Genomic DNA, 23859 nt, shown 5'->3' with positions numbered 1-23859 from the left:
AAATCTTATGAGTTGTCATGAGGTATAGCTGTTGATCTTACAGATACCAAATTACAATATATCCATGCTGTGTTTACGAAGATTTTAGTGAGAGAACAACAAGAGCTGTCTTGATTATTGTCTGCAGGGTTATTGCAAAATCATGGTAACCGCCCCTTTAGCGGTGAGATTAAACCTTTGGTTATACACCATCAAGCATATAATATTTTAAATTTATTTTAAGAGGCTTTTTCTTCATGCCTGAGAGATCTCCAAGGAAATAATTTATAGTTAGTGTATATCAAATGTTTTTTGGTTTAAATGCACATAGGCTGCAGGCAGTGGATAAGAGTGAAAATCGGTGCAATCTGTACACATCATTTTATTAAATTCTGACTTTTGGCTTGCAGAAATAATCTAAAACTAAATAATACCCACTTTATAAATAAAAATTCAGGGACTTCATTAATTTTCAATAAATGCAGAGTTGTAGTTGCATCCACTGGTGGTTTAAGTCTGTCAGTATATCCATAATGGACCATTTGCTTTTCATTTTACATTCAGTCCAGGTTAAAACTTGAAATGTGAGTCCTTGGTCAAGGAATTAACCATTTTCCCCCTGCTAATTTGGCCAAATTCCCAAGGGAAGTTTTATTAATGTGGACTTTATTGGTTCTGGTAAGGAATTCACGAAATTAGTAAAAGGTTGATTCACTCAGAATAGATACTAATTTACACAAATGTGTGACTAACAACCTGCTTCTGGTTTAGGATAATTTCCCTACCAGACTGAGAATTCTTTAAGGCTAAGGGACATGTTTTCATCCTTTTATCCACAGCACCTCCTATTGTGTTTGGCACATTATAGGTACTTAATAAATGTTTGAATAAGTAAAGACCAAATATTTGCTTAATTTTAGTATAACGTTTTTATAAGTGCTATAGCAGTACCCAAATCTGATGAGCTTGACAGACAGAAATGCAACATTTACTTCAGGGCAGGTTCACATGACTCAGTCTCAATTTCCAGTTTTCCATAGCTCTCCAAACTAAAGCAGCTTAGCATATTTACCTTCACATATCTTAAAGTAATATAGTACCTTATCTATACATTAAACAATTAAAATAATTTTTTCCACTTAGAATTTGCTTTTTCCTCTGAATTATTTTTAATATGGCTCAGGAAGCAGACTTCTATGTTTGTTTTTAATGAGGGTCTGATATTGCTAGAATCCAAATGGCCAGTGAATTCACGAATTTATTATATTAAAAAACTGAAACCAAGTGTCTCCAATTCCTCTGAAAGCCAGGAAATTGCTATTAGGGAGCATTGTGGAATTCTTGTGATGTTTTTATTATCTTAATTCCACAAACAACGATTGAGTTTCTGCCATATGCCAGTATTATGCTGCTGTTTGGAACTGAAAGACCCTGCCACGGAGAAATTCATAGTTGGGCACTAAACAGGGAAATCACAATAATTTTGTGCTATTTGGTTAGAGATAGGAAGCAAGAACAGAGACTGGAGCTATTTTTAAGGGTGTCTCATGCATTGCTTTTAAAAGCATGTTGCTTTTCACTCTAACCTTTGGCATTAGCATAGTCTAAGATACAATTCATGTACCTAAGTTACCCTTCTTTATGAGTATATACCAATATAATGAGGAGCAAAATAACATGTTTTTTTAAAAAATGTAGTCTTACGCTAGTGATGTTTATGCTCATTTGTGCAATTTTAAAGGATGCTTTAAGGGATGAGTATGAATATTTTACCTTAAAATTTTTCTTAAGAATGTAGGCCACAAAGTAAAAATATTTGTAGAAATGTAGGAGTAAAAATGGTCTGGGGCAATGGAGTCTGACCCCAGAAATCTCTTCCAGAAAATTAATTTAAATTCCAGAACTTTGGTGATCTAAAGACATTTATAGTATTTGTTTAATTAATAACAGATAAAAAGGAAATGTTTGAGCCTAATAGTTGAGAATTTGTGCATCACTTTTAGAGCTAATAGTGGTTTTCAATTTAATGAAGATTTAAGAACATTTTTAGGTACAACTTTTTTTCCTTATATCCTTTTTACTTAGGAAATAAGGCATTATAAAATCCACACACTATTTTCTCATTAAAATGTGGATATACTTCCTAGTGTTTGATCCACTAGGGGCTGATTATTCTGTTTGTAGACTATTTGTAATTTTTAATCTTTTAAATTCTTCCCTAAAGAACATGGAATTTGGAGCCACAGACCTACATTTGAATCCTATCATTTACTAACTTTGTCACCTTGGGTGAATGACTGAGATTTTTAGTTTTCTTTTTGTAAAGTGATGATGATAACTACTTACCTTGAAGGTAAAGTGTTAGACAGTGTCTATAGAACATCCACACTGGCACTCAATAAATATCAATAGTAACTCTGAAATCTTTTTTGAAAAGTTTAACGAATTGTCAGGTGAAGAAAGAAGGAAAAACCAAAAAACCCTCCAAAGCTTTGTAAATATTCCTGAATATTTTGTATTCACGCCGTTATCTTCTTATATCATGATGTAGAGATGGCTTCCTGAGTGGTATTGTTAAAGCTTTATATTAATGTTTTTAAATAACTTTTATTATGAAGAATTTCAAACAAAGGGTGACAGAGTTCTGTACTGAACCCACATGTACCCATCACTCAGATTCAATGATTATCAACTCATGATTGCATCTGAACTGTTTGTTTCCTTTTAAAATAGCCTATCCTACCCTCTACCCCCACCTCCATTTTGACATTACTCTGAAGCATTTCATTTCATCTGGAAATATTTCAGTATATATCCTAAAGACATAGAAGATTGCATATTAGCTGTTTAAATTTTAAATTTGAAATTGGGCAGTATATTTATATAGTTCAAACTTTAAGAAGTACAAAAGGGTATAAATGGTATGTAGTTTCCCTCTTACCCTTGTCTTCCAGTTCTCACTTCTCTTCTTGGTAAACGACTGCTCTTTACCAGTTCCCTGCGAATCTTTTCAGAAATTATTTGCACAAGGGGTGTGTGTATGTATGTGTGTGTGTGTATGTACTTATATGTATGTGTATTCATCCACATATTTATATATATTATGCTCCCACTCTTTGATAAAAATGAAATCACACTGTACACTGTACATTTAATACTCTACTTTGGAGATTGTTTTCAGTCATTAATTAACTCCTATTCTTTATGTTCCCGTGAACTTCATTGTGTGTCAAATGTCTGATTTTTAGAGTTACCAAATATTTTTTGGTACTTATTTTTTTTAAATAAATAATCGCCACGTGACTGAGAGTATGACTTATACAACTCAAAATACATCCTTGCTAAGCTGTTGTATCCATTATTTATTGTTCTTTAATAAAATTACTCCAAAATGTACTGGCTTAAAACAGCAACCATTTACCTATATATGGTTCTTTGGTTGTGCATATTGGACTGAACTTACCTCTGTTGTTTTCTTCTGATCTTGTTTGGGCTCACTCGTGTGGTTGCAGCCTTTTGGTAGCTGGGTTGCCCAAAATGGCCTCGCCCACAGTCTGGTGGCTAGTGCTTGGCTGTTAGCTGGGCCTCACTCTCCATGTGCTCTTTTATCTTGCTTACTTTACATGATGCTCTAAGGGCAGCAAGAATGGAAGCTGCAAGGCCACATTCTGTTGGTGAGAGGAACTCATAAAACTAGACCAAATTCAAAAGGTGGGGGAAATAGACTCCACATGTTGGTGGGAGGAGTGACAAAAAATTTATGGTCATTTTTAATGCACTATAGATGACTTCTGTTGAACATGCCCCACAGAAAAAAGAAGTCTCATTACTTGTGTTGATTTGTGAGAATTAAATGGAATATGGTATCTGATGCCTGGCATATACAAATCATCTGTATGTTAGGCACTGTTTGTAATCATAAATTATATGCATATGAATTGTGTAAAAAAAAAAGTCTTGTTTCCTGCAAATTATCTTGAGAATTTTAAGTAGTAAAGATATCTATGAAATTACCTGAAGCAAACTTAAATGAAAATATAGAAAAATCTATTTTATATTGCTCAGATGTTTAATTTTAGAAAGAATAGCTTTAAATTTGGATGTAAAATTTCTGAAGCATGTGAATTTTGAGAGGGGGGATTGTAAAGCAAACTTGACATTTTTTATTTTTCAAAGGAAACTGGAAAAAAATAGTATTTTAAGGAAAGTAATTAGTTTCTAGCATAGGTTATAGTCAAAGTATATAGTGAGAAATAACCAAGAGATCATGCCTAAATAGTTAAAAATCACAGGTGAAGATTTGATGATTTTTCTTTCTTTCTTTCTTTCTTTCTTTCTTTCTTTCTTTCTTTCTTTCTTTCTTTCTTTCTCTCTCTCTCCTTCTTTATTCTTTCTTTCCTTCTTTCTCTTTCTTTCTTTTTTCTGTCTTTCTTTCTCTTTCTCCCTTTCTCTCTCTCTCTCACTCTTTCTTTCTCTCCCTCCCCCCACCCCCCCCTTTTCCTTCTTTCAGTTCCTCTTTCTAGTTAGTCAGTACAAATGGGTGACTATCTATATCTACATCTGATGTTTTTGAGGGATACCTTGCCCCACAAAAGCACTGAACAATGCTGTGGTTTTGTAGTGTGTTTCTCATGAATTACCTGAAACAGTGTTTTCTTGACTTGCCTTCATATGCTTATATAAAATTTATTTTTTATGCATACTATATGAAATATTGATCTGCATACCTTTAATACTTTAAAAACATTTATTCATGATGATGAGTTCACTCCTCAATATTAGGTAAGTTTGGCAACCATATTTTTCAGAGTCTTCATTATACTGACCACAAAGTTTTCAGTCACTGTTTTGTACAGGCCCTCTGGGCTTTTTTATTTTTATGTGTCATAAAATCTTCCAATTTTCTGAAGATGTTACATACTTTTGTTGGGATTTCTGTTGTTATTTATGAAAATGTCTTTAGGGGCAAGGGCAAGAGGCAGGAATCATATATAAAAACCCCCTTCTCTGTCATTCTTCAGTTTTTTTTTTCTGGTGTCATGTTTTAGTACATGGGTTGGGATGTTAAGTAAGTTTTGAAATTTTTGTGTATGATGTTTCAAAGCAAATTAAGATGAAAAAAAGATTCAAGTTGAATGTTTTAAGAATGATTTTTTAAGAAACAAAATCTGTATTAAGTTTAAAATTTTTTATTCTGAATATAAAATGAATACATATTTACTGAAAGGTAGAAATAAAAGAATAAAGATAAACTTACTCATAATTCTGAAGAGAAGCTAATTCTCTCCCTCTTGCTTTTTAAGACATTTTGTTTTATTCCCTTCAGCTTCTTAATTCTTGTTTGTGTCACTGTGGTCAAATTGTAAATGCTTAGGGTGTTTTTCTTTTCTTTTTTAAAAGAGTTAATTATTTTTAAACTGTAATTAGAATTTGTTAACTTCTAGGAGTCCCCTCACCTTTGTATCATGTTTTTGGAAAAACCACACTAGTTTAATACTTAACGCATTTCTGAAAATAAAAGGCAAAATGATATGTTATAGGGGAATTTTTTTCCCCCAAAGAGTTTAAGCTACTATAAAAAAAGAAAAAAATCCCTAATGACATCTCATCATTTAGACCATAGTCTTTGAATGTATTTCCAGTGTCTGTATATTTTGGTTCACAGTTTCTCACAGTCAGCTTAAGTCCAGTGAGTATTTTGATATATCTGATTGAGGCTACACCTCAATGCAATTTGGACACCTCATGATTTTTCATCTTTGTCTTAACCGTATTAGTTTTGAAAACTACATTTCTTTGCACTCTGATTTTTTTCGGTTTTCGTTCATTTTTATTTATTTTATAAAATGAGAGCAGCATGCAATAAAACTTTCAAGCACAGAGCACTGAGGATGAAGGGTAAATATTGCAGCAACAATGCTTGACTGAGAGGTGTATCATTCAGTGATAGTCTAGAGTTCATGCTCTTGTTTTGAGATACAAAAGTCTAAATTCTGATGTACTAAAGACAAAAGAAGTTGTGACTGTCAGTGTATGACTAAGGAAAATGTAAGCTGTAAAAAAATTAGGCATGTTTACAATTTAACTTTTTTACTAATTTATTTTGAACTCATGACCAAATTGGTGATAGTTTTCCCATTTTTCTTTTTATTTAAATCAAGCACAAGTTATAGATAATTTTGAGGATTTTATGTATTTGGTGCATTCAAAGCCAGGATTGCTATTTTTTTCCTCATGTAAGACCTCTTGAAAGAAACAGTAACCTCAAGGGATCTATTGAAATTTATGCAAAATATAAGGCCTTTTTCTCAGGAAAAGATCTAGAGTTTTTATCAGTTTTTTATAGGTATCAGTGACCATAAAGGGTTATGAACAACAAACAAAAGTTTCCATTTTTTCTAAAGTATAGAAAACAAGAAATTGAAACGATAAAACTTATAAATTATGCTTAGATTTAAGTAGAAACTGGCACAAACATTCAGAGCTTAAGTCAGTTATAAATTATCACATCTAAAGTAATCTTTTCTTAAAAGTCTCCTGATGTGTTACAGAAATATGTATCAGTTGTAGAAAATTTGGAAAATAAAATAAAAATTGCCTATAAACCTGTCACCTAAAGCTAAGACTTGGGCACTTTGAGGGCATTTCTTTCACACTTAGAGTAATGTGTTTTTATATAACTTTTAAACTTTCTTACGTTGAATTCACATCTCATTCTATTCTCAGAGCAAAAGAATACTGATGAAGAAACAGGTACCAATGATAACTGACAAGTGTGAAGTTAAATGTGCATGGTTGTTGGTGGAGGGCACAAATTCCTCTCTCCCACCTTTGCTGTGTAAAGTTTTCTGATAGACTTATAAAATATAAAGAACATGGATTATTTCATCAGCATCTTCTGATATGTTTCCTAGGTATGAGTTGAGAAAAAGGAATATGAGACCATATTGCCTGAATTTTGAATACTATCATTTATCTTGATAGTATTTTATTTTGCCATGACCATTTTTTTAAATGCTGTTGATTTAATACAGATACATTTAAATTGTTAAAAGTGTTCCCCTTCCCATCAGATTGCAGAAGGCACAACAATGTAGATCCGTCTTTCAAGAATGTTTTTATTGCTTAATATAACCTTGATAATTTATGCTGTTTAAGAGGATACTTTAAAAAAATCAGTAATTCCTTTCTTTAGAAACGAGAAGATTTCTCTCTTTACAATGCCTGAATTCAGTATTCCTCTATTTTCTTAATTTTTGAGGTAAAAACCGAGGCATCCATCAAGCCAGTGGATCTTTAACAGAAAAGCATTGCAAAAAAAAAAAAGACATGCTATATTTGAGTGATGATCCCTGCAGCATATGGCATAAGGCTTGGTTGCAGAGCAGGCACTCAATAAATGGTGAATTGAAGTGAAACAAAGGTTTCTTGGATGCTTAATGGGACATTCTAGAGTGGGTATGATGGACTGAAAATCATTTTTAAAGAAGATTGTATATTTATTCATATATATTCCAAAATCTTTGGGTTTTATAATTTCTTAAATTAAAAACTTAAAAGCATTAACTCTGCCCCAGATCAGCCCGAATATTAATACTAATGTAAAGCCCTTTCCCTTTTTTCCCTTTAAGCATCTCTTTGTGTTTTCTGCTTTTTTGTTTAGGATATTAGGTAAAGAGAATGATAGAGAAGATTTTTTTTAAATGGGCTTAATGTCTATTTTCTGCCTATTCCAACTTCATACATTAAAGTGAAAATTAACAAAATTTTATTTCAGTGATTTGTTTTATTTTCCTTTTTTATTATTGAAAGCTGGAAATTGGAGTCTTTAATCACTTGTCTCAAAGAAGGGATGTAGAACTTTTTCTTTTGCTTTACAAAGATTTTCTTTTATCCTTTGCATTTAAGAAGAGGACTAAAAATAAGGAGTTCCTCTCATATTTCTCCCATCTCCTTTTTTAATATTCTATTATGAAAATCTTCAAACATACAGAAAAATTGAAAGAATTAAATAGATGAACCTTGATCACATATCTATCCATACCTCAACGCTTAATCCGTTTTTTTATGATGCATTTGACAGTAAATTGTGGACATCTGCATACTTCACCTATAAGTACTTGAGCATACACATCATTTAACTTACTGTCTCTCATACTTTTTTTTTGCTGTACGTGGGCCTCTGACTGTTGTGGCCTCTCCCGTTGCGGAGCACAGGCTCCGGTCGCGCAGGCTCAGCGGCCATGGCTCACGGGCGCAGCCCCTCTGCGGCACGTGGGATCTTCCCGGACCGGGGCACGAACCCGTGTCCCCTGCATCGGCAGGCAGACTCTCAACCACTGTGCCACCAGGGAAGCCCTCTCATACTTTTTATAACCTTGTGAAAATAAGGTATTTCTCATGAGATCTGTCCTGAGCTTCATCCTTAAAGTTAAGGCTAGTTTGTAGTTATGTCCTTTTTTTTGCTGCTTCTTTTTAATAACAATAGATGCTTCTCAGGAGGCTTTCATTATATTATAGCACATGATTAGCAAGACTCAAAAGAAGATTATAAAAGTTTCTTATATGCTGTATAGCAGTGCTTTAGTTCTTATTTTCTATAAGGAACATTGCATGAGGATGTCTGATGCAAATTAAATCTTATTTATTGGATAATTCTTTTAAATTAAGAATTGAAGGCTGAACCTAATCTGTAAGGATCAGATATGGTGAAGCCAAACAAAGAGGTCTATATAGAATAAGTAGGCTTGAGAGGTTTATCGTAACTATATCTGGGTTTTATTTTCTATTTGAAAAAAAATTATTTTAAGCAGTCCCTTCTTTGACTACATATTTTACAGTCTCTAAAAATTTAGTTATATATTTCTCAGTGGTAAAATAGAAAAACATCTATTCAATTTTGGTACAAATAAAGATAGGTACAACCTTCCATAGCACATTAGTTCTTAGAATCATTTTTGTGTTTTCTGTTTTATAGGCTTTGTGATCTTTAATGGGATTATTTAAGCCCTGAGTATGAGAGGGACTATTTGGAGATAACTGTTTGACCAGGCACTTGATGCTGGATATTTCCACTAGTGGGAATTTCTCCCAAAGACACTGCTTGACTCCTACTTGCCTCCCTTCAAAAAGGATTTCTGCATGAGCTGCTTTTTAAATTATCTTCTCCTTTCTTTTTGTATTTTTAGAAAACAATTCAAAATTTAGAAATAGCAACTCCAGTCTTAAACTGTTCTCCAATATGTCCACATTTTTGTTCTAGAGAGAATTATTGATAAGTTTAAAACTGAATATACGTGCTTTGGAAAAATACTGATATTGATCTCTTGTAGCACCTTGATTGAACCTACTGTTCTTTTAATATATAAAAGAGATGTTTTGTTAGAAGTCCCCCTCCTTTCAGGTGTATTTACCGGAATAGTATATATTGAATGCTAACTTGAATACTAGCTGTTTAACAATTGTAGGAACATTTAGACATCTAAGCATTTGTAAAATTACTTATCTAAAACTGCTAGTGTTTGTAGATTTAATATTGAGTTCACTGTGTGCAGGTATTGTGTCACATCAGATCTTTATGGACAGTATCCCATTTATTACTTGCGCCAATCCTGTTTCCAAAAGCTTCCTGAATTTTTACATTTAGCTATACTTTTAGCAGTAAGTTGTGCTATTTGTGTCAAATTGAATGAATTTGACAAAGTAGAATTATTTTAGTGGGTAATATAGTCTTTCTTTAAAATTTTAGAATTGGTGTTTTTTTGATACTTCATGGAAAAAGGGTCATTGGATGCTCAATGTAGGTGTTCAGTGCTGGGCAGGGTGTTAGACCGTTTATATTTAGTCCTCTTTGAATCTGTGCGATAGTTAGGCATTATTCCAATTTTACCATTGAAGATACTAAGACTAGGGTTAATTTGTTTATGTTAAGTGATGAATCTGGGATTGACCCTCTGGTCTGACTTCAAAGCCATGTTCTTTCTGGTATATAGCCCTGTTCATGAAGTTTCCTAACATTTTATTCATATAAAAATGTATCCAGAAGGATCATTTTTGCCTTAAACACATTTTATGTTTATTTATAAAAAAGGATTCGAGAAGAAATTCTTTAAAAAGCACTAGAACATTAGAAAATGAAAAGCCTTGCTTGAAAGAATACAGGTCAGAAGACCATGTTAAGGTCATTGCTTATTGCTTACCTCTTCTTGATAGAGTAGATCTAATTTCTCTTAAATGTGTGGTTTTTTCCATTTTCCTTCTGTTTTCTCTTTTGTAAGAGGAAAATGTTGATAAGTGACATTTACTGCAGGAATATTTTAGGATGAATGACAATGTATATGTGAAATTCCTTGATATTTTTAAGACTAAATGGGATGATTTTTATTATGTTACTGTTGCTTTAGGGGAGCGAAGGAGAAAACTGAAACCAATTCCATGGTTTTTATAAAGCAGCCATTTTTATTATCTGGAGAGTGATTATCTATGCTGCAATTTATTCTAATTTTAATTCGACAATATCTACATGTTCTTTTAAATTACTTGCTGAAATGATGAGTTTTTTGTTTTTGTTATTTTTAAAAATTGAGACCACCACCCGTCTGCTTTAAGAAAATTTCAGTGCTCTGGTTTTGCTTGCAGCCTGCAGCCTAGCAGGCAACCCTTAGGAAACCTCATATCCAGAGAAGGTTTGAAAAGAGGTATCTCATTGTAGGGCTATTCAGTTCCAGCAGGTGTGAGAACTGAGTAGGGTTCACAGTGTGGAAACATATGACCATTTCTGCTCTTACAGAATTACATCCTTTAGTGGTTTGAAATTACTTTATTTAGGTAGTTCTGTTTAGATAAAACATGGAACAGACACCAAGGCCCAATCGAAATGCTTTTTATATTACCTCTACCTAATTTCTTTTAGCCCCTGATTGATTGTCTCTCACCTTAATAAAATTAGTATGAGTAACTGAAGGGTTGATGACTCTACCACATTTTTCAACCTAAAGTTTTCCGAGGAGAACTGAAGCATCTGATCATATTTTGTGTTCGTGATTTCTATTCCAAAAACAGTGTTTATTCACTCAAAAGCTTTTATCAACTCTTCTTCCTTCATCTTGAGCCCGTGTCCCTCCAAACTCACTGTCTCCCTTAATTTCCAAATCTTGTTTAATTCAGATGATCCTCTACCTTAGGAAACACTAATTTTCAAGATGTGTGTGTCCTACATCTAAAAGCTAATGTCCCTGAGAGTCTTAATTCTTTGATAAATGTATGGTGGAATAATGCTGTTGCTAAATTTTGTAAAAACACGATTTTAAAATTAAAAAATACTTTAATCTTTAAATTGCTAAAATTAGGTGTTTGATTAGCTTGTCTTATGATACATAGGCTACTTGAGGAATTGTTAATTTGTGTATTAATTTAGTATTTGGTATTTTTTTGTCAACAGGAAGAAAGTAGATAATGACTATAATGCCCTTGAAGAAAGACTCAGTACCTTGCCTGATAAGTTGTCTTATAATATCATGGTATGTTTGGTGTATTTCTTTTAAAGTAATATGTTGTTTTTGTAAAGATATTAACTGTGTAGAGTAAAAAGATGTTTCTTTGCTTTATGTGTTGATTCACAAATTGCCTTCCTGATGGCCTCGATCAGAGGTAGCTACCATAGCAAGGAAGGTTTGTTTTTGTTTTACTTTATAATAATACACTAATTGTAGTAATAGTTGGTATGTACTTTGCCTTTTTTCAGATTTATATTAAATTATCATGTTATGATGGCATAAATGTTAGCATAAAATTTGACATATTTGGTATGCAAATTTACTGTTAGAAAACTAATTGCAACAGAAATATGGCATGTAGTCATTTCCTGTTAGCCAGAGCAGGAATAGACCATAATGTTGTGTAATTCACAGAATTAAACCCTAGAACATTGATTTTATATAAAAAGGTGCTGCTGATTTTTGTTTTGCATGATGTTTCATATCAACATAGCAGTCTGTTCGTGAGCCCTGAATTAGATTCTTTCATTGCATAAATATTCTTTTTCATAAAGACTGTGTTCTTAATTAAATTAGCCCAAATATTTTGAAAATATATTGTTCTTTATTATACCAGCTCAAATATTTCATAAATTTTGTAAACCCTTTAAAGCTGTGTATATGTTAATTCCTGTTTCGCTCAAAAAAGAGACTGTTTTCTCAGAAATAATTTTCAGTTTTTAAAAATCAGAGTTATTCTTTATTAACTTAACATTTTATTTCTAGTTTGCTTTCATTTAGATTTATGAATGAGCAAAAAATATAAACATTCGGAAGCAACACTAATTTCTCTGAAAGCTATATGTAAATATGCTCTTTTCTTGTTTTAATGTTGATTTATTAACCTAAAACAACTTTCTATAGGTTTTCCCAGTGAAATTTTAATATAATGTTAAATTTCCATGAAATTGACATTTTATTTTTCCTAGTGTAGAGATAAAAAGGACCTTCACACAGAGCTTTTACTGCTGCTTTATAAAATGTAGTTTTTAGTGTTTTTAATTTTTTGACCCCCCCCCCTTTTTTTTAAACAATAGGTACCATTTGGCCCCTTTGCCTTCATGCCAGGAAAACTTGTCCATACTAATGAAGTCACTGTTTTACTTGGGGACAATTGGTTTGCAAAATGTTCAGCAAAGCAGGCTGTGGGCTTAGTTGAGCACCGGAAAGAACGTATGTACCAATTATAAATGATGTTTCTTTGCTGGATGTGTATTGGTTCACAAAGTGCCACGCTGATGGACTGTTTGCTATTAAAAGTACCTTCCATTGATTTATTAGATAAATATAACAAATATCCAGGCTATTTGTGATTCTTTCGAATTGGAGGTAGTTTGAGCAGATCCAGCGTTTGAGAATGTGGTCTGGAGAATGGAACATCTGGTTGGAAATGTCACCCACATTAGTATGTTTTCGGAAATTACCAAGTGTAAAAGTTATCACATATGCTTTTGTAGGTAGAAGTTGGATAGGTATAAGAATTGGGGTCATTTGATATTTTATAATTGGTTTGTTTTAGATGCTTTTCATAGACTTACTTCTGCTTTTTAATACTTTAGCACAGAGAAGGAATTTACTTCCTTCTCCTTCTCCTTATTGAACTAAGATAAATCCTATTTGCAAAAGTAGAAACAGTTCTTACCATGCGTTTTGGTTTGGAAGAGGTTACATTTCCATTTTACAGAAGAAAAGGCCAGGTGGGGAGAGATGCTACCTAAAATGTCACCCTTAAACTTAAGTGGTTTGAGGTTTCTGCCTCATTTTATTGAGGTAGTTCTGGTTTTCTTTATCTGTGATATTGTTTATTGATTTATACATATACACACACACACGTTGTGTAGTTGGATGGGTTGGCTTGGGTGCTAGCTTAGTTGCATTTTAAAATTAGGTTTATTTAATATCTAATCTATGTTCTTATTTCTGTAATAGCATACTTAAATTGATAGTATAATATCACCCCTACCTGATTTTTAGCCTTCTAGTTAAATATGCATCTGAAAATAAATTTTTGAGGCTCCTTCTGTATAAATGAGGTCATGTAGATAGAAAGCAGCTGAGTTTTCTAAAGCTGAAATTATTTCACTTATACATGAGTGGGTACTAGTTGGAGAACTCATTTACTCAGTGAAAATTCTGGAATCTATATTTGGAGACTAATTGCAAATCAACTCCTATAAGTTTATAATTGATATATATTTTGATCTTTTGTGCCACTAATCAGAATCTTATTGTTTGGCTTGTGTATAATTTCTGGTGATGATAATTCTTTTGGCATTACTACATTAAAGTAAGTCATGTATATTAGAGCAAAGAGAATGGGCATAATTCTTTAAAGGCCTTTCTTAATGGTGAAGGCTTTCTTTATCTACTGGGGTAACTCTGCTGATATGAAATCAGTTCATTGTCTTTTGAAGTTTGTTCACTTTGATTTTCATATGGATATTTCAGCAAAGAAATCTTTAGAATCAATTTGACTTATATTAATGGAAGAATACTTTTAATAGAATAGAACAGAACTCTAGAATAGCAAAATATTTTTTGGTAAATCACTTTCCAGTGTTAAATACGGTTTTAGGAAGTGACCAAAATGATGACTTTTGGGGTCAATATTTATCTAAAATAATTTTCAGAATGCATAAATAATAAATCATGTTTGAGAATCTGTTTTGGTAAATGAATTCTAAAAAGTTATCACACAGTTTTATAATAATTTATAATAACTGAAGAAATTGTTCAGGCATATTATTGTACTTAACATTTATTAAGAAAAGATACTTTATTTTTCTTAAGGCAGGAGAAATAAAGCAGGTTAAACGTACCTACCTCAGTGTCAACAGAGTTATTGGGGAAGGTTGAAGGGAGGTCATTGCATGTTTAAAAAGTAATAAAAATACAGGACAAAATGGATTTAACACAACAATAAAAGGATTCAGAGGTGTGACTCAGAGGAAGATCATTTGTAAGAGGAAGATGGCAAGCTCAGTGTCCTACCCTTTTGCTCACATCTGGCATTTGGCCATTTAACATGAATATGACCAGCTTTTTAAAGCTTTTTATTTTTTAAAATTACCAGAGCAAAGTTGACTTTTTATTTGGTATACAGTTCTGTGAGTTACAACACTTGTAAAGATTTGTTTCACCAGCACCACAATCAGGAAACAGAATAGGATACAGGATATACCTTAGTTAGGACATGGGACCACACCAAAAACTCTCTCAATGTTTCCCTTTTGTGGTCACACCCTACCTCTACCCCTAAGACCTGACAACCACTGATCTGTCACCTTTTCTAGAATGTCATATAAGTGGAAACATACACTAGGTAACCTTCTGAGACTTCTTTCACTCACCATAATGCCTCATTTAGGTTGTTCTGTGTAGGAAAAGTTCATTCCTTTTTATTGCCGAGTAGTGTTCCATTATATGCATGTACCACAGGTTTTCTTTTTATCTATTGAAGGACATTTGGGTTTGCTTCCAGTGTTTTGGCATTTACAAACAGAGTTGCTATAAACCTTTTTGTACAGGTTTTTATGTGACCATAAATTTTCTTCGCTGTTGCAAAATACCTGTTGTTTTCTTTTAGTGTCTTCGCCTGGCTGGCCTCATAGAAAGTATTCCTTCCTTTTCACTATTTTGAAAGAATTTAAGAATTGGTGTTAATTCTTCTTTGTTTGGTAGAATTCATCTGTGAAGCCATCTGTTCTGGGCTTTTTTTTTTTTGGCTGTGTTGGATCTTTTTTTTTTTTGGCTGTGTTGGGTCTTCGTTGTGGGCTCTTCATTGTGGCATGTGGGCTTCTCTAGTTGTATTGCTCAGGCTCTAGAGTATGGGGACTCAGTAGTTGCGGCACATGGGCTTAGTTGCGGTATGTGGGATCTTAGTTCCCCGCCCAGGGATTGAACCCGGGCCCCCTGCATTGGGAGCATGGAGTCTTAACCACTGGATCACTGGGGAAGTCTCTGTTCTGGGCTTTTCATTGTTGGGAGGTTTTTGATTATTGATTCAATCTCCTTACTTGTTCTAGGTCTACTCAGATTTTGTGTTTCTTCTCATTTCAGTTTTAGTAGTCCGTATGTTTCTAGGAATTTGTGTATCTAGGTTATTCAGTTTGTTGGAATTCAACTGTTTACGGTATTCCTTTATAATCCTGTTTCTGTAAAATAAGTAGTGTTGTCTCACTTTTCTTTTTGTTTTTTTTAATTTAGCTTTTTATTTAAGATTCTGCTTTTTATTCTTCCTCCTGCAGGTTTACAGCATATTTCATTTCAGGTTCTATATGTGATTATAAAGTCATCTCTACTTTTATTTCCGGTTTTAGTGACTTTAGTCTCTCTTTTTCTTAGTCAGTCTAGGTAAAGACTTGTCAGTTTTGTTTGTCTTCTCAAAGAACCAGCTTTTATTTTTGATTTTCCCCTGTTGTTTTTCCATTCTATATTTTGTTTATTTCTACTCTAATCTTTGTTATTCCTTCCTTCTGCTTGCTTTGGATATAGTTTATTATTCTTTTTCAAGTTTCTTAAAGCATACAGTTAGGTTATGATTTGAGATCTTTTTTTTAATGTAGTTGTTTACAGGTATAAATCTCTCTCAGCATTGCTTTCTCTGTGTCCTATAAATTTTAGTGTATTGTGTTTTCATTTTTGTTGATCTCAAGGTATTTTCTAATTTGCTTTGTGATTTCTACTTTGACCCATTGCTTAATTCAGTGTTTTGTTAAATTTCCATGTGTTTGTGAATTTTTCAGGTTGCCTTCTGTTGTTGGTTTCTGATTTCATTCCATTTTGATTGGAAAAAATACTTTGTGTGGTTTCAATCTTGTGAAAATTTTTAAAGACTTGTTTTTTGACCTATCACACGGTCTTTCTTGGAGAATGTTCCATGTTTCCGTTAGAAGAATATGTATTCTGCTCCTATTGGGTGGAATGTTCTGTATGTATCTGTTAGGTCTAGTTGTTCTATAGTGCTGTCAAAGTCCTCTTTCCTTAAGCATTCTCCTTTCTGGTTCTTCTGTCCTTTATTGTAAGTGGGATATTGACATCTCCAATTCTTACTGCAGAACTGCTTGAATTGTGTCAATTTTTGCTTCATATATTTGAGGCTCTGTTGTTAGGTGTGTGTATTTTTGTAATTTTATTCTTTATTTTAAATTTTTATTGAAGTATAGATGATTTACAGTGTTGTCTTAATTTTTGTTGTACAGCAGTGTGATTCAGTTATACATGTATATTCTTTTTCATATTCTTTTCCATAATGGTTTATCACAGGATATTGAATATAGGTCCCTGTGTTATACTGTAGGACCTTGTTGTTTATCCATCCTATGTATAATATTGGGTTGGCCAAAAAGTTCGTTTGGGTTTTTCTGTAACATCTTATGGGAAAACCCAAATGAACTTTTTGGCCAACTCAGTAGTTTGCATCTGCAATCCCAAATTCCCAATCCTTCCCTCCCCCACTCCCCCTCCGCCTTGACAACCACAAGTTTGTTCTCTATATCTGTGATTCTGTTTTCTACCTATGTCCATGTATGTCGTATTTTAGATTCCACATGTAAGTGATATCATATGGCATTTGTTGTTCTCTTTCTGACTGACTTCGCTTAGTATGATAATCTCTTGCTCCATCTGTGTTGCTACAAATGGCATTATTTCATTCTTCTTTTATGGCTGAGTAATATTCCATTGTATGTATATACCACATCTTTATCCATTCATCTGTCAGTGGACATTTAGATTGTTTCCACGTCTTGGCTATTGTAAATAGTGATGCTGTGAATATAGAGGTGCATGTATCTTTTCGAATTTTAGTTTTGTCTGGATATATATGTCCAGGAGTGGGATTGCTGGATCATATAGCAACTCTGTTTTTAGTTTTTTGAGGAACCTCCATACTGTTTTTTCCGTAGTGGCTGCACCAATTTACATTCCCACCAACAGTGTGGGAGGGTTCCTTTTTCTCCACACCCCCTTCAGCGTTGTTGTTTGTAGACTTTTTGATGTTGGCCATTCTGACCAGCGTGAGGTGGTACGTCATTGTCGTTTTGATTTGCATTTCTCTAATAACTGGCGACGATGAGCATCTTTTCATGTGCCTATTGGCTATCTGTATCTCTTCTTTGGAGACCTAAGTAGGTCTTCAGCCCATTTTTTGATTGGGTTGTTTGTTTTTTTGTTATTGAGTCATATGAGCTGGTTATATATTTTGGAAATTAAGCTCTTGTCAGTTGCATCACTTACAAATGTTTTCTCCCAGTGCATAGGTTGTCTTTTTGTTTTGTTTATGGTTTCCTTTGCTGTGCAAAAGCTTCTAAGATTAGGTTCCATTTGTTTATTTTTGCTTTTATTTCTGTTGCCTTGGGAGACTGACCTAAGAAAACATTGTTACGATTTATGTCAGGGAATGTTTGCCTATGTTCTCTTCTAGGAGTTTGATGGTGTCATGTCTTGTATTTAAGTCTTTAAGCCATTTTGAGTCTAGTTTTGTGTATGGTGTGAGGGTGTGTTCTAACTTTATTGATTTGCACGCGGCTGTCTAACTTTCCCAGCACCACTTGCTGAAGAGACTGTCTTTTCCCCACTGTATATTCTTGCCTCTTTTGTCAAAGATTGACCATATGTCTGTGGGTTTATTTCTCGGCTATTTTGTCCATTGAACCATATGTCTTTTTTTGTGCCAGTACCACGCTGTTTTGATTATTGTAGCTTTGCAGTATTTTGTTTTTGTTTTTTTTTTGTAGTACACGGGCCTCTCACTGTTGTGGCCTCTCCCGTTGCGGAGCACAGGCTTCGGACGTGCAGGCTCAGAGGCCATGGCTCACTGGCCCAGCCGCTCCACGGCATGTGGGATCTTCCCGGACCGGGGCACGAACCCGTGGCCCCTGCATCGGCAGGTGGACTCTCAACCACTGTGCCACCAGGGAAGCCCAGCTTTGCAGTATTGTTTGAATTCTGGAAGGGTTATGCCTCCTGCTTTGTTCTTTTTCCTCAGGATTGCTTTGGCAATTCTGCGTCTTTTATGATTCCATATAAAATTTAGGATTATTTGTTCTAGTTCTGTGAAAAGTATCATGGGTAGTTTGATGGGGATTGCATTAAATCTTGCTTTGGGTAGCATGGCCATTTTAACAATATTAATTCTTCCAATCCAAGAGCATGGGTTATCTTTCCATTTCTTTGGGGTTATCTTTTCATTTTTTTGGAACCGTCTTCAGCTTCCTTTATTAATGTTTTGTAGTTCTCAGCATACAAGGCTTTTACCTCCTTGGTGAGGTTTATTTCTCAGTATATAATTGTATTCTTGATAGATTGAACCTTTTATCAATATAAAATACCCCTTGTCTGTTGTAACCTTTTTTGACTTATTTTGTCTCATATTAGTGTAGCCACTCCAGTTCTTTCTTGTTACTCTTTGCATGGAATATCTTTTCCATACTTTTGCTTTCAACCTATGTGTGTCCTGAGAAGTAAAGTGAATCTCTTTTTGACAGCATATAGTTGGATCTTGTTTTTTTTTTTTCCCCCCAATCCATTCTCCTAATCTGTGCCTTCCTACTCCATGGTACTTTAATACATTTACATTTATAGTAACTATTTATAGGGCATTGCCATTTTATTATATTTTGGTATGTCTTATAGCTTTTGTACCTCATTTCCTTCATTCTGCCTTCTTTTGTGTTTAGTTGATTTTTTTGTAGTGAAGTGTTTTGATTCCCTTCTCATTATCTTTATTGATAGTTTATAGGTATTTTGATTGTGGTTACCATGGAGATTACTTACAACATCCTAAGGTTATAGCAATGTATTTTGAACTGATTCCAGCTTAACTTCAATCACTTAGAAAAAAAGCTGTTTTTGTATAGCTCTGTTCCCCCCTTTATATTATTGATGTAACAGATTATATCTTTATATTGTATACCGATTAACATAGATTTGTAATGATTTTTTTATGCGTTTCTCTTTTACATCCTGTAGCAAATAAAAAGTGGAGTTACAGACCATAATGACAGTAATACTATTTTAAATTTTTGCCCACGTTTACCTTACCAGAGATCTTTACATGTTCATATGGATTCTAGTTATTGTCTAGTGGCTTTTCATTTCAACCTAAAGAATTCCCTTTAGTTTTTCTTGTAGGGCAGGTGTAATGATAAGGAACTCCTTTAACTTCTGTTTACCTGGAAATGTCTTAATTTATCCATCACGTCTGAAGGGCAGTTTTTAATCTCTCAGTACTTTAAGTATTTCAGCCCACTGGAGTTCTGACTTCCAAGGTTTCCGTTGAGATCTCTGCTGATATTCTCATTGAGGATCCCTTATATGTGATGAGTTTTTTTCTTGGTGCTTTGAAGATTCTCTCTTTGTCTTTCAAAATTTCGATTATATGTCTTGCTGTAGGTCTAATTGGGTTTATTCTACCTGGAATTAGTTGAGCTTTTTGGATTTGTATCAATAGATTCATGTCTGGGCAAATTCAAGAGTTGTTCGGCCATTATTTTTTCAAATAATCTCTTTGCCACCTTCTGTCTCTTCTCCTTTTGCAACTCCCTTAATGCATATATTAATCCACTTGATATGTCCCATAAATCCCTTAGGTTCAGTTCACTTTCCTTCATTTTTTTTCTTTCTGTTCCTTAGACTTGATAATGTCAAATGTCTGTAATCTTCAAGTTCACTGATGTTTTTCTTCTGCTTGCTCAAATATGTTGTTGACCCCTCTAGTGAATTTTTCAATTCAGTTATTATATTTTTCAGCTCCAGAATTTCTGTTTGGGCCCTTTTTATAATTTCTCTTTGTGGGTATTTTCACTTTGTTCATACACTGTTTTTAAACTTTCCTTTAGCTCTTTGAGCATAGGAGAGCAGTTGTTTTAAAGTCCTTTTCTAGTACATCTGATGCCTATGTTTCTTCAGAGACAGTTTCTAGAGATTTATTTTGTTCTTTTGAATGGTCCGTGCTTTCCTGTTTACTGTGTGCTTTTTTGATATTTTGATGAAAGTTGGGCATTTGAAAACACAACCACCTCTCCCAGTCTTTGCAGAGTGGTGAGAAGGACCTTCACTAATAAGCTAGGCATTCTTTAAGCCTTTGTATCAACCCAAAGTGAAAAGTTTTGTCTTTTGTGTATTTTCTGAGCATGTCTTTCCTGGGTCTGTGTATGGATTTTTGATTTCCCTATATACATGGCTGCTTTTGAATATTTTACTTTGCCAAAGATTGTCACCTCAACTTCTCTTTGCAGCCTCAGGATGTATGTTGTATGGCTCAACCTCTAATCTCTTGCCCTAGACATCTGCAGGACTGTAGTCCTCCTGCAGCTTTCAACAGCAGTGCCAGCTAATTTCTTCCCCCTGAGGCCTGGTTTAGGTGAGACAGATACCAGTTTTTCAGACAGCCCCCAGACTGGTTAGAATGTTGCAAATACAGTCTAGTTTGTTCTCTGTGGTTCAAGGCAGGAATCTGGGCTGCCACCTTCTCCAGACCAAAACTGCTCCACACTAGGGAGTGGGTGGGGAAAGGCAAGTAAAAATGCCATGAAATTTCCTGCCATTTTGACTGTGGCTTTTTCTTGTTTGGGTGTTTGCATGGTTGTAGACCTTTGACTGTTTTCCAGAGCCCCTCTAAGATATTTTAGTTAGTTTTTGTGTTTTTGGTGTTTTTCGGTGAGGCAGGGAAAGCTTGAAGCTTCTTAGTCTGTAATTTTGCTCCTTGTTATTTTAAAGGAAGATTTTATTTTCCTTTGAGCATAGGAAACTTCTGAGCAGGTTTGTAGTGAGTAAACGTAGTGAGTGATTAACTGGAGGAAGGAAGGAATGAGAAGATCCTGGGGGTGATGAGATTCAAAGCATAGATAGAAAATGTAGCTTTGGAAAATATCGATGAAGAGAAAGAAGCAAGATTAGGTGAAGAATATTTGGGTTGAAGACGTTAGACTAAAATCTTCATAGTAATAAAGTCACGTTTATTTGTTCAGAAGTAGGAGAGGTTAGGATCTTGAAGTGCATGTGGACTATGTATTATGGGAAATGTGATATGGCCATCAACAAACTTTTATGATTCATCTTATGAGGCAATATGTGTATTCTTTAGTATCTTCAGTGAGGCATATCTTAAATACATTAGTATTTTGTTACAGAGTATATGATTTTTGGTTTTATATTCAGAATAAACATAAATAGCTTTAAAACATCATATACCTTAAAACATATAATAAAAAAGTAGTATCCTCTGTTCCTCTCTGCTCCCAGTTCCCATTCTCTAGAGGTATTTCTTTTAGTCTTTAGGCTAATCTTTTGCTTTGCTCTTTTTATGCATATTTCCCAAGTACTTTGCATATTCTGTTTTCTTGATTTTTTTCCCCAATTTTATGTAGTATCTACTAGTTGCCTGCGTATAATTAAAGGGGAACATTTAGCTCATGTTCTTCTCCCTGTTCTTCAATCATTTTAATATTTTTTATTACAATTTTTGTTTAATCAGTGTTCATTCTTAGATATAATTCCATTTCCATTCTTGAACAGCCTTTCATTTGAAGTTTACTGCTTTTTTTTTGTTTGTTGCATAATGTTATGTATCTATCACTAATTCAACCAAACACTTTCATTTTATTCTTAGAGACTTCTTTACTGGAGTCCTTCATATTTGCTCCCATCTTGAATTTCAAAGAATGGCTATCTTCCTGGTGTCCTCCTTTATCACTGTACCATATCTTTGCCTCTTAATTTATTCCCATTTCTTGGTTCCTATAGCATCTCCTTTCAAGTTTTAGCTTTTAGTAACTTTCTAGGAAGGTATGTGGGAGATACATTTTTTGAAATTTTGCAGGTCTGAAAATATTTTTTATACTCCTGCTTTTTGTAACTAGTCTATTTAGAATTTGAAGTTTAAACAATTTTGAAGGTCTTCTGTCTTATGGTTGCTAGTAAAAAACTGATGCCATTTTCTTTCCTTTGTATGTGACTTGTTTTTTCTCCTTAGAAATTTTAGGTTCCTGTCTTATTCCCCATGATCTGAAATGCCACAGTGATATATACCTTGTGTAGAGTTTTAAAAATTCATTTGCTGGGTGTTTGGTGGGACCTTTCAGTATGGAGATTCATGCCCTACAATTTTGGGAAATTTTTAATATTATTTCTTTGAAAATTTTTTTCTCTTGTCCATCTCTTTATCTTTGTTATAATTTTTTACCTGATTTCTTCTATTTTATGTTTGGAATCATGGAATGATTTTTTTTTTTCCTGCACATTTTAATTACAAGGAGGTCTGTTTTTTGTTCATTTATTTGTTTTTCTGTTGTCCTTTGAATGTTTCTTTGGCATAGATACTATTGTTTCGTGGATATAAAAATCTTTTTTTAGGATTTTAGAGTTTTTTCTTTTAGAGTTTTCTTCATGCATTGCCTTTGTTTTTTGTTCCTTTCATATTACTTTTTTTTTCCTCTCTGGCATTTGTAGTGAAGACTTCAAATATTTGGTGATCATTGGCTAACCATTCATACTTAAGAGTTAAGCACTGTTAGGAAACTGTGTGGGCAGAGTTTGTTGACTAATAGCTTTTCCCTAGGGAGTTAAAGTTGCAAGATGATTTTTCTCATTAAGGGATTGACAAAAAAATCAGCAGTTTTGGAGTTAATTAGTATCCTACAAAAGAATTTTCTAATCATCACCTGGTGTTTTGAGAACCAGGCTGGATGTCTCAGGGTTCAGTATGTACACTGGTTTCACCAAGACATTTCCTATTCTCTTCTTGGTTCTTCACCCCTCCCCACAGTCCCTGCAGACCACTCTAGCCTGTAAATCTTTTGCTAAGTCAAGGAGGGAAATTACCTGGCTATGCTTTGGGAGAAGGGGGTTTGGAACCTAATCATTCTGTTCAAACCTTGAATCAGATATTTGTTTTTAGTTCACCCTTTCCTTCAGAAATATTTCCAAGAGAGGAGCCTTCTCCAAGTCCTACAACTGCAGCTTTACAGCTGCTGCAGTTTCAGCTTTTTCTGTTGTGCAAAGTCAGTTACCAGTTGTCCAGTTTCCAAAACTTGGTTGACATCCTTTGTCTGCTATATTCCTTGTCTCCTTTCCCGTTATCTTTGTCTTTATGCCTTCATAATTTTTTTTCTTAGTTATTTTAATAAGGTATGGGGAAAAAGTAAATTAAGTGCATGAATTTAGTCTGTGTTAAAGCAGAAGTACAGACCTTTGAACTGGTTTAAGGAGAGATCCTATACAGAGGTTTGTGAACATTTCCACCAGGGGGCATGTCCTGTTGAAACTGTTGAAACAATACTGAAAAATTCCAACACACAAAAGGAGAGAGATTGGAATGAAGTGGTTACAAAGGATTCAGAAGAAA

The 23859-nt window shown here is 33.9% G+C and overlaps 1 protein-coding gene across 2 annotated transcripts in view; it reads left to right on the top strand.

The window, feature by feature from the left end:
- Positions 1-23859, top strand: part of URI1 (URI1 prefoldin like chaperone) — a 70378-nt gene that overhangs the window by 27740 nt on the left and 18779 nt on the right. The window contains exons 1-3 of one of the 2 annotated variants that reach the window (XM_030874508.3): positions 6868-6893; positions 11420-11498; positions 12551-12686. In XM_030874508.3, the coding sequence (XP_030730368.1) occupies positions 6883-6893; positions 11420-11498; positions 12551-12686 (226 nt within the window). In that variant the 5' untranslated portion in view covers positions 6868-6882. Of the gene's footprint in view, positions 1-6867; positions 6894-11419; positions 11499-12550; positions 12687-23859 lie in introns of those variants that run through there. The other variant, XM_030874507.3, reaches the window with a different exon arrangement.

The sequence above is a fragment of the Globicephala melas genome, chromosome 19, assembly GCF_963455315.2.
Source record: "Globicephala melas chromosome 19, mGloMel1.2, whole genome shotgun sequence".
NCBI lineage: Eukaryota > Metazoa > Chordata > Mammalia > Artiodactyla > Delphinidae > Globicephala > Globicephala melas.
Note: the sequence above shows the minus strand (reverse complement) of the source record. Positions and strands in the feature narration are given on the sequence as shown.